The sequence below is a fragment of the Ursus americanus genome, chromosome 6 (assembly GCF_024610735.1).
Source record: "Ursus americanus isolate L20-20 chromosome 6, mUrsAme1.1.p, whole genome shotgun sequence".
Classification (NCBI taxonomy): domain Eukaryota; kingdom Metazoa; phylum Chordata; class Mammalia; order Carnivora; family Ursidae; genus Ursus; species Ursus americanus.
Window position 1 is genome coordinate 38,461,446 of NC_142132.1, and position 13,512 is coordinate 38,474,957.

The 13,512-nt window shown below is 48.5% G+C and overlaps 1 protein-coding gene across 1 annotated transcript in view; it reads left to right on the top strand.

Moving 5' to 3' along the window:
* Positions 1-13,512, top strand: part of ALOX5 (arachidonate 5-lipoxygenase) — a 50,148-nt gene that overhangs the window by 13,737 nt on the left and 22,899 nt on the right. Inside the window, exon 4 of the mRNA XM_045809987.2 lies at positions 7,736-7,858. Within this exon, the coding sequence (XP_045665943.2) occupies positions 7,736-7,858 (123 nt within the window). The remainder of the gene's footprint in view (positions 1-7,735; positions 7,859-13,512) is intronic.

A 13,512-nucleotide genomic window follows, 5' to 3' on the forward strand; every position in this document is an offset into this window, starting at 1 on the left:
TGTCCTGCTTTGGCCATTGGAGACATTTGAGTTTTGTGACTTGTTCCAAGGGGGAGGGATGGAAGGAATCGTGCTAAACTATCAGTATGGTCACCTGGGCTGTGGAGGGGCTTTTGGGGAGTGATGACCATTACACCTTTCCACGTATTCCTCTCTAGTATGCAGTATGGCAGGTTTATTTTAATCCCATAAAGCAAAAGAAGGGGAATCAGCGAACTGCTGCTACACAGAGCAACATGGGCAAACCTCACAAATACAGTGCTGATCACTGAGGCCAGACACACCGTGCCTGGGATTCTGTTGTTTGGGGAAAGTTATATAGCAGTGCAACCATGAATAATAGCAAGGAAATGATTCTCATAAAAGGGAGGATGGTGATTGGGGGAGGTTGGGTGGGAAGCAGGTGCAGTGTGGGGGTGCCGGTAACATTCTGATTCTCCATCTGGATGTTGGCTATACAGATGTGTTGTGCATTTTTCTGTACATGTATAACTACATATACACACATACATATATATTCCATTTCATAATAAAATGTTTAAAACTTTCATGTCTTTATATCAGGTGAAGGAAGGTAATCTGATTATCCTGGAGTAATGTGAAAGATTTATGAATTTGTGATTTGTTTTAAGACATTTGTGTGTGAGCCTCTCAGACACCGTATGATGTGTTCTGAGACTTCTGTAGTTAGACGGCGCACAAATACAAATACTGTGAGAGCTCTGCACCACCAGTACCATCTTAAAGGATTGGTTTGGTTGTGTTTTTTTCCAAAGCGATTTATGTTTTCCCTACTTTATTTATTTTTTACTTTATTTTTTTATTTAAATTCAATTGATTAACATATAAGGTATTACTGGTTTCAGAGGTATTCGTCAGTCTTATATAATATCCAGTGCTCATTATATCACGTGCCTTCCTTAAGGTCCATCACCCAGTTACCCCATCTCCCCACCCTTCCCCTCCAGTTGTTTCCTATGATTAAGAGTCTTGTACGGTTTGTCTCTCTCTTTGATTTCATCTTATTTTATTTTTTCCTCTCTTCCCCTATGATCCTCTGTTTTGTTTCTTAACTTCCACATATGAGTGAGATCATATGATAATTGTCTTTCTCTGGTTGACTTATTTCTCTTAGCATAATACCCTCTAGTTACATCCACGTCATTGCAAATGGCAAGATTTCATTTTTTTAATGGCTGAATAGTATTCCATTGTATGTATATACCACATCTTCTTTATCCATTCGTCTGTTGAGAGATATCTGGGCTCTTTCTGTAGTGGCTATTGTGGACATTGCTGCTATAAACATTGGGGTGCAGGTGCCCCTTTGGATCACTACATTTGTATCTTTGGGGTAAATACCCAATAGTGCAGTTGCTGGGTCGTAGAGTAGCTCTGTTTTCAACTTTTTGAGGATTGTTATTTCTGTGCTCCTTCCTCAGCTTTCCTCCCACTTCAGCCACCCCTGTCAAAGCCCCTACAGTGAGCACACCATGTACTTTTGGCCCTGTGGGAAGAAAGAATCTTAGATTGTGGTGATGCTAACCAACTTTCAGAGAATTGGGCTAGTTTGTGTCCTGTTAGGTAAGCAGACAACAAGTTCTATCAGTTCCAATATAATTCAGACTAAGATGTTAACGGCTGATAAATTAGTTTTACAGACATGTCTTAATTCAGTATTTTCCGAAGTGTGCCCTAGAAACTTTTTCCCCATGATAAGACAAGTTCAGGAAATCACATCCACTTCCTGGAGGTTCCCGGTGCACATACGCATTGAGAATTCTGAGAAGTTCTCTGCTGGTGGACTGTGCTTAATTTTTTTCAGCCCAGTGTTTCCCAAGAGAATCTGATGTACAATTCTTAACATCCGCAGAACAAGTACTCTATGGAGCACCTTTGGAACATGCCCCTTCTAGAACTAGGGAACGGTGGATTCCGCCGTGCGGTTGTTTCACAGGGATGGGTTTTGGTGGGTCTAGAGAGATGGGGCCAAGAGCTTTCTGGTGAAACACTTGTCCCCCTTCTTAGATCTAATCGTCATTTTTTCCTTCCTCCTTCTACTCATCTGTCCTTTTCAGATGGCCTTCTCTGCTTCCGTTCAGGAAACACTGAACTTTGCAGCGTCTGCATAATCTAGGGGTTCCTCTTTCACATGAACTCTCGGGGTTCCAGATGAGAGTTTGGAAGTAAAGTAACTAAGAATAGTCTCCGATCTGTCAGAAAGCTGCAGGCCCAGCTGGCTCTCGTCCCTCAGTCAGCCGGGCAAGGAGCTGGAGAAGCCCACACAGCTCATCACGCACTCCCCGGTTCTCACTGTGCCTGCGTATACCCAGACGGGGCGCTCAGACAGAGCAGCGCACCGCGTAGTGGTCTGCGATCTATGATATGTAATCACCCCGCGACTTGCTTTCTTCACTCATTGTTCTGTTTTGAAGGGCAGCCAGTTGACCCAGATGGTGTCGTCCATTCATTTAGCGTCCGTACAGCACACTGTTGTATGACTGGCCCACCAGGCTCACCCGCACTCGGGCTGATGGACAGGAGGACCGTCATTCATTCCCGGCTGTCACAATCTGCACCTCAGGGCACTTCCTCATACGTCTCCTGGTGCTGTCATGGAGGAGTTTCTCTAGGGAATATTCCTAGAAATAGACTTGCAGGATTGCAGACCACATTTGAAGTTTTTTAGATGTTGCCAGTTGTCTCCCAAAGAGGTTCTGGCAGTTTTCACCCCGAGCAGCTGTTTTGGAAGGTGCGATTTCCCTGCGTTGTTGACATACTTTGCATCTTGAGACATTCTCATCCGGGTCAGTCTAATGTCCTGAAATCGTATCTCATTGATTTCTTCATTCTTAAATTGCCACATCTTTCTAGCTGCGTGTGAATTCAGCCATTCCCCTACTGATAGACATTCAGCTGGTTTCTCACCTGTCTGTCTTTGGCATTACCAGCAGTATTGCAGGAAGCAACCTTGCACAAGCAGCTTGATGTCCTGGTGTCTTCATCCCTGTCACATGAAGTTCCAGAACTCACATTGCTGGGTCAAATTAGCTGTTTCATTTTAAGAAATACTAACAAAAATCCTTTCCCATGATTTTATAGTAGTTTTCGGTGCAATTTTCCAGTTGCATATGTATATATAGGACATACCTGGTCATGCGGATCTTTTATATTTTTAACAATCAAAAAATCCCTAAATTGGATCCCATTGTTGTTTTAATCTGTGTTCCCCTGCCTATTGGTGAGTTTCGCCTCTGTGCATTGCCTCTTCTTTGAATTGCCTATGTGTATGCTTTATTTTTCTGTCTTTCTTATGATTAATCTAAAGGAGCTCTTTGTATATCAGGCTAGTATCCTTTTGTTATAAGTGTAGCGTATGTCGTTTGTCTTCTCTTGCCTTTGTCACGGAAGATTTTAGTTCTTTGTTTTCTTAACTACATGTGTTGGTTTTCCTTTATTGCTTTGGGTTTCCTGCTTTGCGTAAGAAGGCCCTCCCCACCCCAGTGTTACATAAATACACTTGTATTTTTGTCTAATACTTTTGTAATTTAGTCTTTAACATTCGGCTTTTAATTCACCTGCCATGTATTTTTTTTTTTAAAAGATTTTATTTATTTATTCGACAGAGATAGAGACAGCCAGCTAGAGAAGGAACACAAGCAGGGGGAGTGGGAGAGGAAGAAGCAGGCTCATAGCAGAAGAGCCTGATGTGGGGCTCGATCCCATAATGCCGGGATCACGCCCTGAGCCGAAGGCAGACGCTTAACCACTGCACCACCCAGGCGCCCCATCCTGCCATGTATTTTTATACGTGACGTGAAGCAGGGGCCAGTCATCGCCAGTATCACTGACTACGACTACATTCCTCCCTACTGCCTGGGGAGGACACCACGGCAGGGCCGGCCCAGGATGGTGGTTATGGGCGTGGACTCTGAAGCCACATTCCGAGCTCAGCTCCCACTTACGGCCACTCACTCCATGTCCTGTGAGTTGTTTAGTCTCCGTGTGCCTCACCCCCTCAACCTAGAAGGTGGGTGAAAGAATAGTATTATCGCACAGCATTTTAAGACAATTAAATAGATTAAGCCGTGAAAACACATAGAACAGTATTTGGCACCTAGAAAGCACTCGTTAAGTGCTAGCTAGTTTCCTGTCACACTTACATATTTTCTTGGGGCTGTTTCCGGACTTCACATGTTAGTCCGTTTTTCCACTTTGCAGCCCAGTGCCATGTTTTGATTATTATAACTTTCTAATATACGTTAATAGCTCTGCCATTATCTCACGGTTCTCTTTTAAGATTTTCATGATGAGAATTTCTTTGAATTACATATAAATGTGTTATGTACTGACATGCCAGTGACATTCAGTTTGCCCACCCCCACCCAGGAACACAAGGTGCCTTCCCCCCATCTAGATCTTGAGTAATGACCTTCCCTAGAGTTTCTAATTTTCTTTTTGAAGGTCTTTCTCCTCCCTGGGTACTTCATACAAGGGGAAGGATAGCTTGTACCATTCTGAATGGGATAGTTTTCTGTTTGTAAATAAATATTGCTGGGATAAAGATAAATTAGTTATTTTAAAAATATTTTCCTTGTATTGACATCTTATTAAACTCTTTTATTGACGTGAATCTTTTTTCTTAGTGAGTCTTTTAGTTACCTGGTCATTCAGTCATATTATCTAATGACAATAATTTTGTCTGTCTGTTATTTTCCTTTTTTTTTTTTTTTTCTTATTTCACAGCTGGAATTCCCCAAACAAGTAGTAGTAGCAATGATGGTCTTGATTTTTGAGAAAATGCCTTTGATATTTTTATTTAAAATTCTACTTTATATTGTTTTCTGATGAACACTCTACCATATTTCAGAACTTCTTTGTTCATTCTAATTGTTTGGCTGAACTTGTTCAGTTAATTTCCTCAGAAGAGGTTTCGGGGAAATACAATATCTGAGTCGGTGCTTGTCTCCACCCCCCAAAAATTCTCCTCCTCTCACCAATGACTTAACAATACGAGAGGTTTAGATGATGACCTAAAAGGAAGTCTGTAAACACGTCCCACTGTCTCCCCATTTTCAGTATAAAATAAGAAACCTAATGATAACTAGATTATTTTTCTTTTCCCAGAAACTTGTGAGGTTGTGAGAGCATCTCTCTTCTCTCTCCCCCTCCGATCTCCCCCTCTCTTTCCCTTCCCTCCCTCCCTTCCCTCCCTCCTCCACCTTCCCCCACCTCCCTCCCTCTCTCCCTCCCTCCCTCTTTTTCCCTTTCTCCCCCACCCCCCCAACACACACACACACACACACACACACACACACACACACACACGTCTTCTTTCTCTTTGGCAGTATATATCTATACATGCCCTTTTTCCTTTTCTTTTCTGCCTAGGACTTAGAAAATTGAGGTCTTTCAACTTAGGAAAGTTTTTCTCTTATTTCTTGATTTTTACTTCTCTGTATATTCCTCTCTCTCCTTTTGGACTTCTTAGTCTCTGCCTGTTAACTCTTCTGTATCTGCCTTTCATGTCTCCTGCGTTTTCTTTTTTTTTTTTTTTAATTTTTATTATAATCCCAGCTAGTTAACATACAGCATCATATTAGTTTCAGGCGTACAATATTCAACATTTCCATACAACACCCAGTGTTCATCACAACAAGTATACTCCTTAATCCCCATCGTCGTTGCCTTTTTTCTTTGTGGTTTTGCTCTATGTTTGTGTTACATTTTCTTCCATTTTGCACAGAGCAGCGCCTGGCCCTTGACAGGTTCTCAGTAATTAGTTATTGAATGAACAAATTTTGTCCAGGAGACAAATTAGATCTCACAGTGACTGTTCTCTTTTCCCATTTGTCTATTGAATTTTCAATTCAGAAATCATCTTTTGTTGTTGGAGAAAGTCTTTTAACATTCTACTTATATCTTTTTAACACTTCTCCTTTTTTTAAAGAAATTAAATGTCTTTTTTGCTTCTTCCTTCCTTCTGCCTGTTCAACTTGGCCTTCCTCAGTGGACTGTGATTTTATTTTTCTTTGTCTCTTATTTGCGGGCACAAAGACCTTTGGCCCCCGTGCAGGCCAGCCTGTCAGGTGTCTCAGGCAGCAGTGGCCTGCGGAGGGTGGGGGGGGGCGGACACAGGCGTACTGTACTGTCTCCTGACCACTCTAGGTGGGGCACTTCCGTCCATCCGTGCTGCCACCCTCAGGAGGCGAGGGGAACAGCGGCGGGAGGCAGGGAATTCCGAGGAAATGAATTACTTTCTAAAACAAAGGAAAAAAAATCAGTAGATTAGTTGACGTTGTACACTTGTCTACATTTTAACCTGTTAATGTACCAGCAGTGGCGCTAATACAAATATAACAAATATAGAAGATTTTCTTAAAGTCCAGGAAAATGGAATATTGTAAGTAAACCAACAGTGAGAAATGACAGTGCTGCATAACAGAAAATGCTTTTCAAAATGCATCTGCTCTGACTGATGGTATCCAGTTCCTGTTCGCCTCTGTGGTCCTAACGGGAGTCTTACTGGGCCAACAGGACAGCATGAAAAACCATGGGGATTTTGGTGACAGTAAAGGGACAAAATGATATTAAAGGGACTCCAGACTTTTTCATGACCTCAACTCTCAGTGCTTCAGTTTCCTGTCATAAGAGAGATTTTAATAAAGGAGAATTAGGAATACAAATGGAAAAGCTGTTAACCCAAAATGTAAATTCTAGTTTTTAAACAAATACAAGATCATTCTCCCTGAGCTAAAGAAACAGTTTTGGTTAGTTTGGGTTTTGCGGTAAGCAAAGAAAAAAGTTTAAAAAAAATTTTTTTTTAAGTGAAATTTAAGGGTCACCTGGTGGCTCAGTCGGTTAAGCATCTGACTCTTGATTTCTGCTCAGGCCATGATCTCAGGGTCATGGGATCGAGCCCCATGTCAGGCTCGGTGCTCAGTGGGGAGTCAGCTTGAGATTCTCTCTCCCTCTGCCCCTCCCCCCATGCTCACAAGCACGTGCACGCTCTCTCTTTCTCTCTCTCTCCAGAATAAATAAGTCTAAAAAAAAAAAAAAGAGTAAAATTTAAAAAACAAAATGTAAGTGCCCAATGCTGCAGGGTAAGTTTCAAGGACACCAGGATCTGAAAATTTTGGCTGGAGAGAGTGCGTGGTCTGTCTTTGGGGGAAGCTATTTTGCTTACAACCGTCACCAAGCCTCCCACCGGCAGCGCCCATGTCTGAGGCTCTGCATCCAGCCGCCCTGCTCCCCTGGGCACCCTACTGGGAAGGAATGACCACCACCCCCGTTCCCCAGCCACCATACACAGTGCGGGGACGTGTTGACTGAGCCGGACGGGTACTGGCTGTCCAGGCCAGCCTGGAAGTGGGGGAGCCTCAACCACTTCTACCTCCGGTGACTGGCAGGGCCACTCTGTGCCAGGGAGAGATGGCGGTTGGGTCCCATCAAATCAGTGAGGTCTTCTGATGCTTCCTTTCCACTTCCTCTGCACTGGTGCACACCTCCCGTTCACTACTCCTCTGCCGGGAGCCTAGGGTCAGGTCCAGGCGACCTCGGACCTCCTAGAGTGATGCTTGGGGCACAGCAAAGCAGCCCCCGCCAGCCCCCGGGAGGGGTCCCAGGACCTCACAGGATGCACACGAGCTGATGGAGGACACAGCCTCACACCACGTGGGCACCGAGCCCAAGGCCAGGCATTTGAGGCAGTTTTCTTCTTTTTATTCACACTCAGGTGGATGGAGTGGAACCCCGGCTTCCCTTTGAGTATTGATGCCAAATGTCACAAGGATCTACCCCGAGACATCCAGTTTGACAGTGAGAAGGGCGTGGACTTCGTTCTGAACTACTCCAGAGCGTGAGTTTCCAAGAACCGAAGGGTGCTGGGCAGCTCCTCCGGGGGCTGGGGCCGCGAGTGGGACCCTCACCTCCTTCCTCGTGGGGGCTCTGGGCTGTGGAGCGGCTCGGCTGGGCCCCTCTTCCTACATCATTTGCTGTATCTTGGCCGTGCTGGATCCTCAGTGCTGACCACAGGGTGGCCAGTATCTAAACCAAGTTATAACCGGGACGACTCCAGACAGCAAACATAGCTCTGTGGTCAGCCTGAAGTCGAGGTCTTTACTTGAAGTGCCCCATCCTCACCCACGTCTCATCGCCCCAGGGCCAATTCAAGGATGGACAGGGTCCAGGCTCTCACCTGGATAGCAGGGCTCTGCAGTGAGAATGGCCACTGTGCCTGCGCTGGTCACTGACACCCACCCCCGGGTTGTCTGTCACAGCAACCCTGTGAGGCAGGCACAGTTAGTATCCTCATGTTGCCGTTGGAGAATCTGAGGAATAAGGAAGCCACATACCTTGTCCAATGGCCCCTGCTGACAAACGTCAGACATCTGAGTTCTGTGCTCCTTCTTTGTGACGGAATCCCCACAGGGCTTCCACTGAGACTCCTTGGGTGCTCATGAAACATACGGAGCCCCAGCACCATCCCAGGGCCAGTGGGGGAGCCCTTGAGTGTGCCTTGACTCTTTAGGGAGTTCGCACAATCATACACTTATCAAGCCTCTGGGGAGTGCCAGGCTCTTAAGTGTGGGTGTTTCCTACTACAATCTTCGGTTTTGACCTTCACAGCCAGCTTGGGGGGGGGACACTGTTCTTGAATGTTTCCAGGTAAATAAGCTGGTTGTCCACTGGACCCAGTCAAGGAATTTGTCTAAGGTCATTTAGGCAGAAATCGGTAAAACCAGAATTTGAATTCACATCTATTTGGGTCCAAAGCTGGAGATATTTTTTTTTCCCTGCCACAATTGGGATGAACTAGAGAGAATAACTAAAACCAAACATCTGAGTTAGTAATGCAGGGTAGTATCCAGTACCTGGCTCCCTGGAAACACCAGGGCGATTAAATATCTCATTGCCCACCCACGGATTCCCAAAGGCATGTGGCTTTTAAGGCAGAGCCCTGATCAGGATGGTCCGAGCAAGACAGAAGGCCCTTGTGAAAGGGGCAGTCTGAAAAGAAAATGATGAGGATAGAGAGCAGCAAGGTCAGAGGAGATGATACTGCTTTGGGGAATAGTGTCACCTCTGCGTAGTCATGGTGAAGGGTTGGATGGCAGAGGGATAGTGGGCAATGGATGGATGGGTAGATGGATAGATGGGTAGTAGAGGGATAGATGGATGGATGGTGAGTGGGTGGAGGGTTGGAGGCAGCAAGGGAGGGTGGATGGCTGGCAGAGGAATATGTGGATGGTTGGATGGATGATGGAAGGATAGTGGATGATGGATGGATGGATAGTAGAGGGATGGATGGATGGACGGACGGCGGGTGGGTGGAGGGATAGAGGGAGTTAGGGAGTGTGGATGGCTGGCAGAGGAATATGTGGATGGGTAGATGGTGGGTGGGTGGATGGACAGTGGAGTGAAGGCCAGGCTGTGCCTTATGTCTGCTCAGTGTTCCTGAAATTAACTGTCATCTTTGTATCTAAGGAGCCTAGCACAGCAGCTTCCACAGACTAGTGCTCAGTAAACTCTATCACAAGGAATGGAGTATGACCCAGCTGGCCTCTCAGAGGCCTTTGTGACCATCTTGTGGGCCCTCACTTACACACCCACACTCAGTCTCTCATTCTCTTTCCCTCAACCTCTCTCTCTCTCTCTCTCTCTCTCTCTCTCTCACACACACACACACACACACGAATGCATAGTCACCTTTCTCATCCCCTGGACCCCCATCCTGGCTAACAGCCTCCTAGCCGTGCATCTCACATTACTCCCCATGCAGCCTCGCCCCACGGCCCCACCCAGGCTGCTAAACTGGCATCTGCAAGGCCGCGTCTCCGTAAGTGCCCTGGGGGATTCCAGTGTGCAGTCGGGGCTGAAACCACTGGCCTCCAGGCCCTTGTCCTCCACCCAGCTGCCTTTGGGGTCACGTCTATCCCCTGGGGTCTCAGGATGCACGTCCTTCCCTCCCAGCTCTGTCATCTCTGCCGGGACATTCAGGAACACCCTTCTACCTGCTTCCCCAGGGTCCGCCCCACACGGCCACTGAAAGTTCATTCTCAAGTGCACGTAGAGTTTGTTGGAGGCGCCTTCTACAAAGGCAAATATAATTCTTTTACTCCCCCGCTAAAATCCCTCAGTGATTACCCCAGCTACAGACGAGAGCCCGCACGTCTCTGCCCAGCTCCCCTGCCTTCCCTCTTGACCCCAGATACACAGGACACTCCAGCCATGTGCATCCAGAACTAGTTAGCAAAGCACCTTCATGCCCTTTGTCTTTGCACGTGCCGTTCCCTCCCCCTCAGATACCATTCTTCCCTTCTTGGCCTGGCTAAATCCATCTCATCATTTTTCAGGACCTAGATGAGGTGACCTTTCTCCCAAGAGTTCCTAGAAGCCCCAGGCCTGAGTGAGGTCTCCTCCCTTGTGCTCCCCAGTGCTGGCCACACAGGCCAGCATTTCTCCAATGACGTCACACTCATCTTTTCCACATCTGCCATGTAACTCGGCCCCTTGAGCTATGGACTGTTTGGCAGGAACATAGCCCAGAAATCTTGAGATGGGCCCTCAGCCCCTCCTGGTACAGCACAGCTGGGCAGGTTGGCCAGGCCCTACCTCTGCGGGCTGAGGCCCATGAGGTTCTAAGAAGGAAATGAGAGATGTGCCCCCTGCATTTGAGGAGGGTGCAGCCTGAGTCAAAGGAACTGGATCTCAGGGAGATAGCTCAAAGCACCCCCCGCCCCGAGGACAGGAGGGCACATGGGAGAGGCCTCTGGGCCAGTAGAAGGTGATCTTAGAGAAGGTAACTCCTCTGAGCCTCAGTGTGTCATCTGAAGAATGAGACCACAGCTCCTGCTCAGGGTTGTTGTGAGAATAGAATGAGGCCACATGTCAGCCCCGCACGGAGAAGTTTCTCCCTAAAAACAGCATTCTCGGTAATGGGGTCAGGCCAGCCAGGACCCAGGGCGCCATCATCACACGCCTGCTGAGCACCTGCCCCCTCAGACTGGCCTCTGCCCTCAAGGCCTCCCAGAGGATCCCTCACTCTGTCTGGTTTCTCTTACGGGGCCCGGGAAGCCTTCACAGCAGGGGCCTGGAGGAACGGGACAAGGGTGCTGTGGCAGCGAGGGCGCCTCTGCCGAGGTCAGCTGTGGCGGGGCCTGCTCACAGCCAAGTGGGCTGTAACACTTCCTGGTGGCATCGAAGGAGGAACAGCTCGTGCGTTTACTCACCCCTCACTGTTTGCAGACTACAGCTTGATTGCAGGCAGTGGGCTGATAAGGGAATGTCCCTTTAAAGGAAACAGAGAGAGAGCTTCCTTCCTAGTGAGGTAGAAGAGCTCCTGAGGGGGTGACCAGCCTCGCGCCAAGACCAAGGTGCTCGGACCCTCACCCCCTGTCACTGCCCATCAGATAAGATCGGGTGGAGGCTGCTCCCTGGAGGCGCGTCCTTGGCCCTGGGGTCCCGGAGGCACCTCACCGTAACCACGGCTGGCCTCCCGGGAGGCTGGCAGCAGAGTGCTACACGGCCTGCACGGACCGCTCCGGGCTTGCGTCTGCGGGGTGCAGTGACCGACGGGGAGCTGTGAGGGACATCATTCCTGCATCGCAGAAGCTTGGCCTGGCAGCCTTCGAGGGTCAGACGAGAGAGCCTAGGGGGGCGGAGGGGCTGACCGAAGACAGGGAGTGGGAGAGTAGGGAAGAACGCGGGATGTGGTGTGGATGGACCTGGGATCTGATTGGAATTCAGGTCAAAATGGGGAGAAACTGAGGGGAGACCCCCAGGCTTCCTTGACCCATGCACCCAGCTGGTCAGGAAAATGGAGTGATCCTTACCAAGGGAAGCTGGGGAAGAAGTGGGGAGAGGAGTCCAGCTCGGGGGCATTGCTGAGGTTGAGAGCCCTGGGCAGTGTGTGCCGGGGAGGGGTGGACGGGATAGTGTGGTCTGTCAGCCATAACCCCTGTCACCGCGGCTCCTGGCCCCCTAGACAGGTCACTGCTGCTAGTTGGAGGTCAGACAAAATCCCATGTACGGCAGCTCCTTGAAAAGAGTCGGTGGGGAAGAGAAGGAGGGCTCAGGCATCTGAGATGAGAAAGAGCAGGCGCCTAGAGGGGAGAGAGGGGGTGACAGTGGATGGGGCAGAGTGCCAGCGGAGGAGGGAGGAGGAAGTGGCATGGTGAGGCCCAGAGGTGGGCCCTTTCATTTCTCCAGAACCAAAACCATGAGCTCTGTGTGGAAAGAAGACCCCACACCCTCTCATTGCCGCCCTGGCTCGGAAACTAGTTAGCTCCACGTCACCAAAGCACTCGTAGAAAATAGTGTTCTCCCCCTTAACTTCACACATGCTACCCAGAAGCCCCTGGTCTTCTTGAAAATTTTAAAAACCATCTCCTCCTTCTTCTAACGGATGTCTGTATGTGTATCAACCCTGTTGACCTCTATCGAGCTTTGTGAGACAGCCAGATGCGTCCCATTGGAAGATAAATATGTTAGAAGAATGTGGGGGGAAAATTCCCACCTAAAAGTTAGACAGACCTGAGAAATTTTAATTATATTTGCTAAAGTAGCATTTTTTTGTGGTTAAAAATAGGTCATGAAAAAAGACATAACACAGAGTATGAAGTCTGGTTTCCCAAAAAAAGGGCTTGTTCAGTAGTCAAATGACATTGCAGCGTCTTCAGCGGTGGGTGTCCCATATAACTTGCATCGCAGCCCCTGGAGGACTTGTTAAAAACTGGGATTTCTGGGCCCAACTCCAGAGTTTCTGATTCAGGAGGTCTGAGGCAGGGCCTGAGAATCTGCATTTTTTAACAAGGCCCCTGGGGGTGCTGCTGCTGGCCTGGGGACCACTCCAGGATTGTAAGACCTTGAGAAATCCTGGCATAAAGAAATCTGCTTAATGTCCCTGTGCTCTCCCAACTCCTCAGACTGCTTGCCTTTGTGGGCTGGAGGCCCCCAGAGCAGGCGTGCCTCAGGGGACAGGACGGAGAACCCTTTCCCCTTCTTCATTTCCTCTCTTCCCTGCATCCTTCTCTGCTCTTCACTTCAGCCCAATGGCCATTTATGGAGTGCCTGCTGGATGCCTGGACCCCGGGAACTGTTCTAGGCACCAGCAGTCCTTGCCTTTTCTTTTCTTGTGCCCCTCCCCCACACCTACCTCAAGGCTGCCCTGGGACTAGAAAAGGAAAGTGTCGATTCCTTCCGTGAAACAAACGCAGTGAAGGAAGGTGCAGTTTTAGCTGAATGTGGCTCTTTCGGCGAGGCTGGTTCTAGGGCAGCTGGGCTCCTCCTGGACGCTGGGCAGTCACTCCAGGCCCTCCTTGCTTAGGGCGGTAAGGACATGCAGCCAGGCTGCCCGGCGAGGGGGGCAGGCTCCAGACAGAGTCTCTCAAGCACTCACGTGCACGTGGATCCGCATGGGACGTTGGCAGACACAGGTTCTGATCAGTGGGTCCGAGTGGGGCTCGAGTGTGCGTTCCCAGCAAGGACCCATGTGCTGCTGGTGCTGCTGGT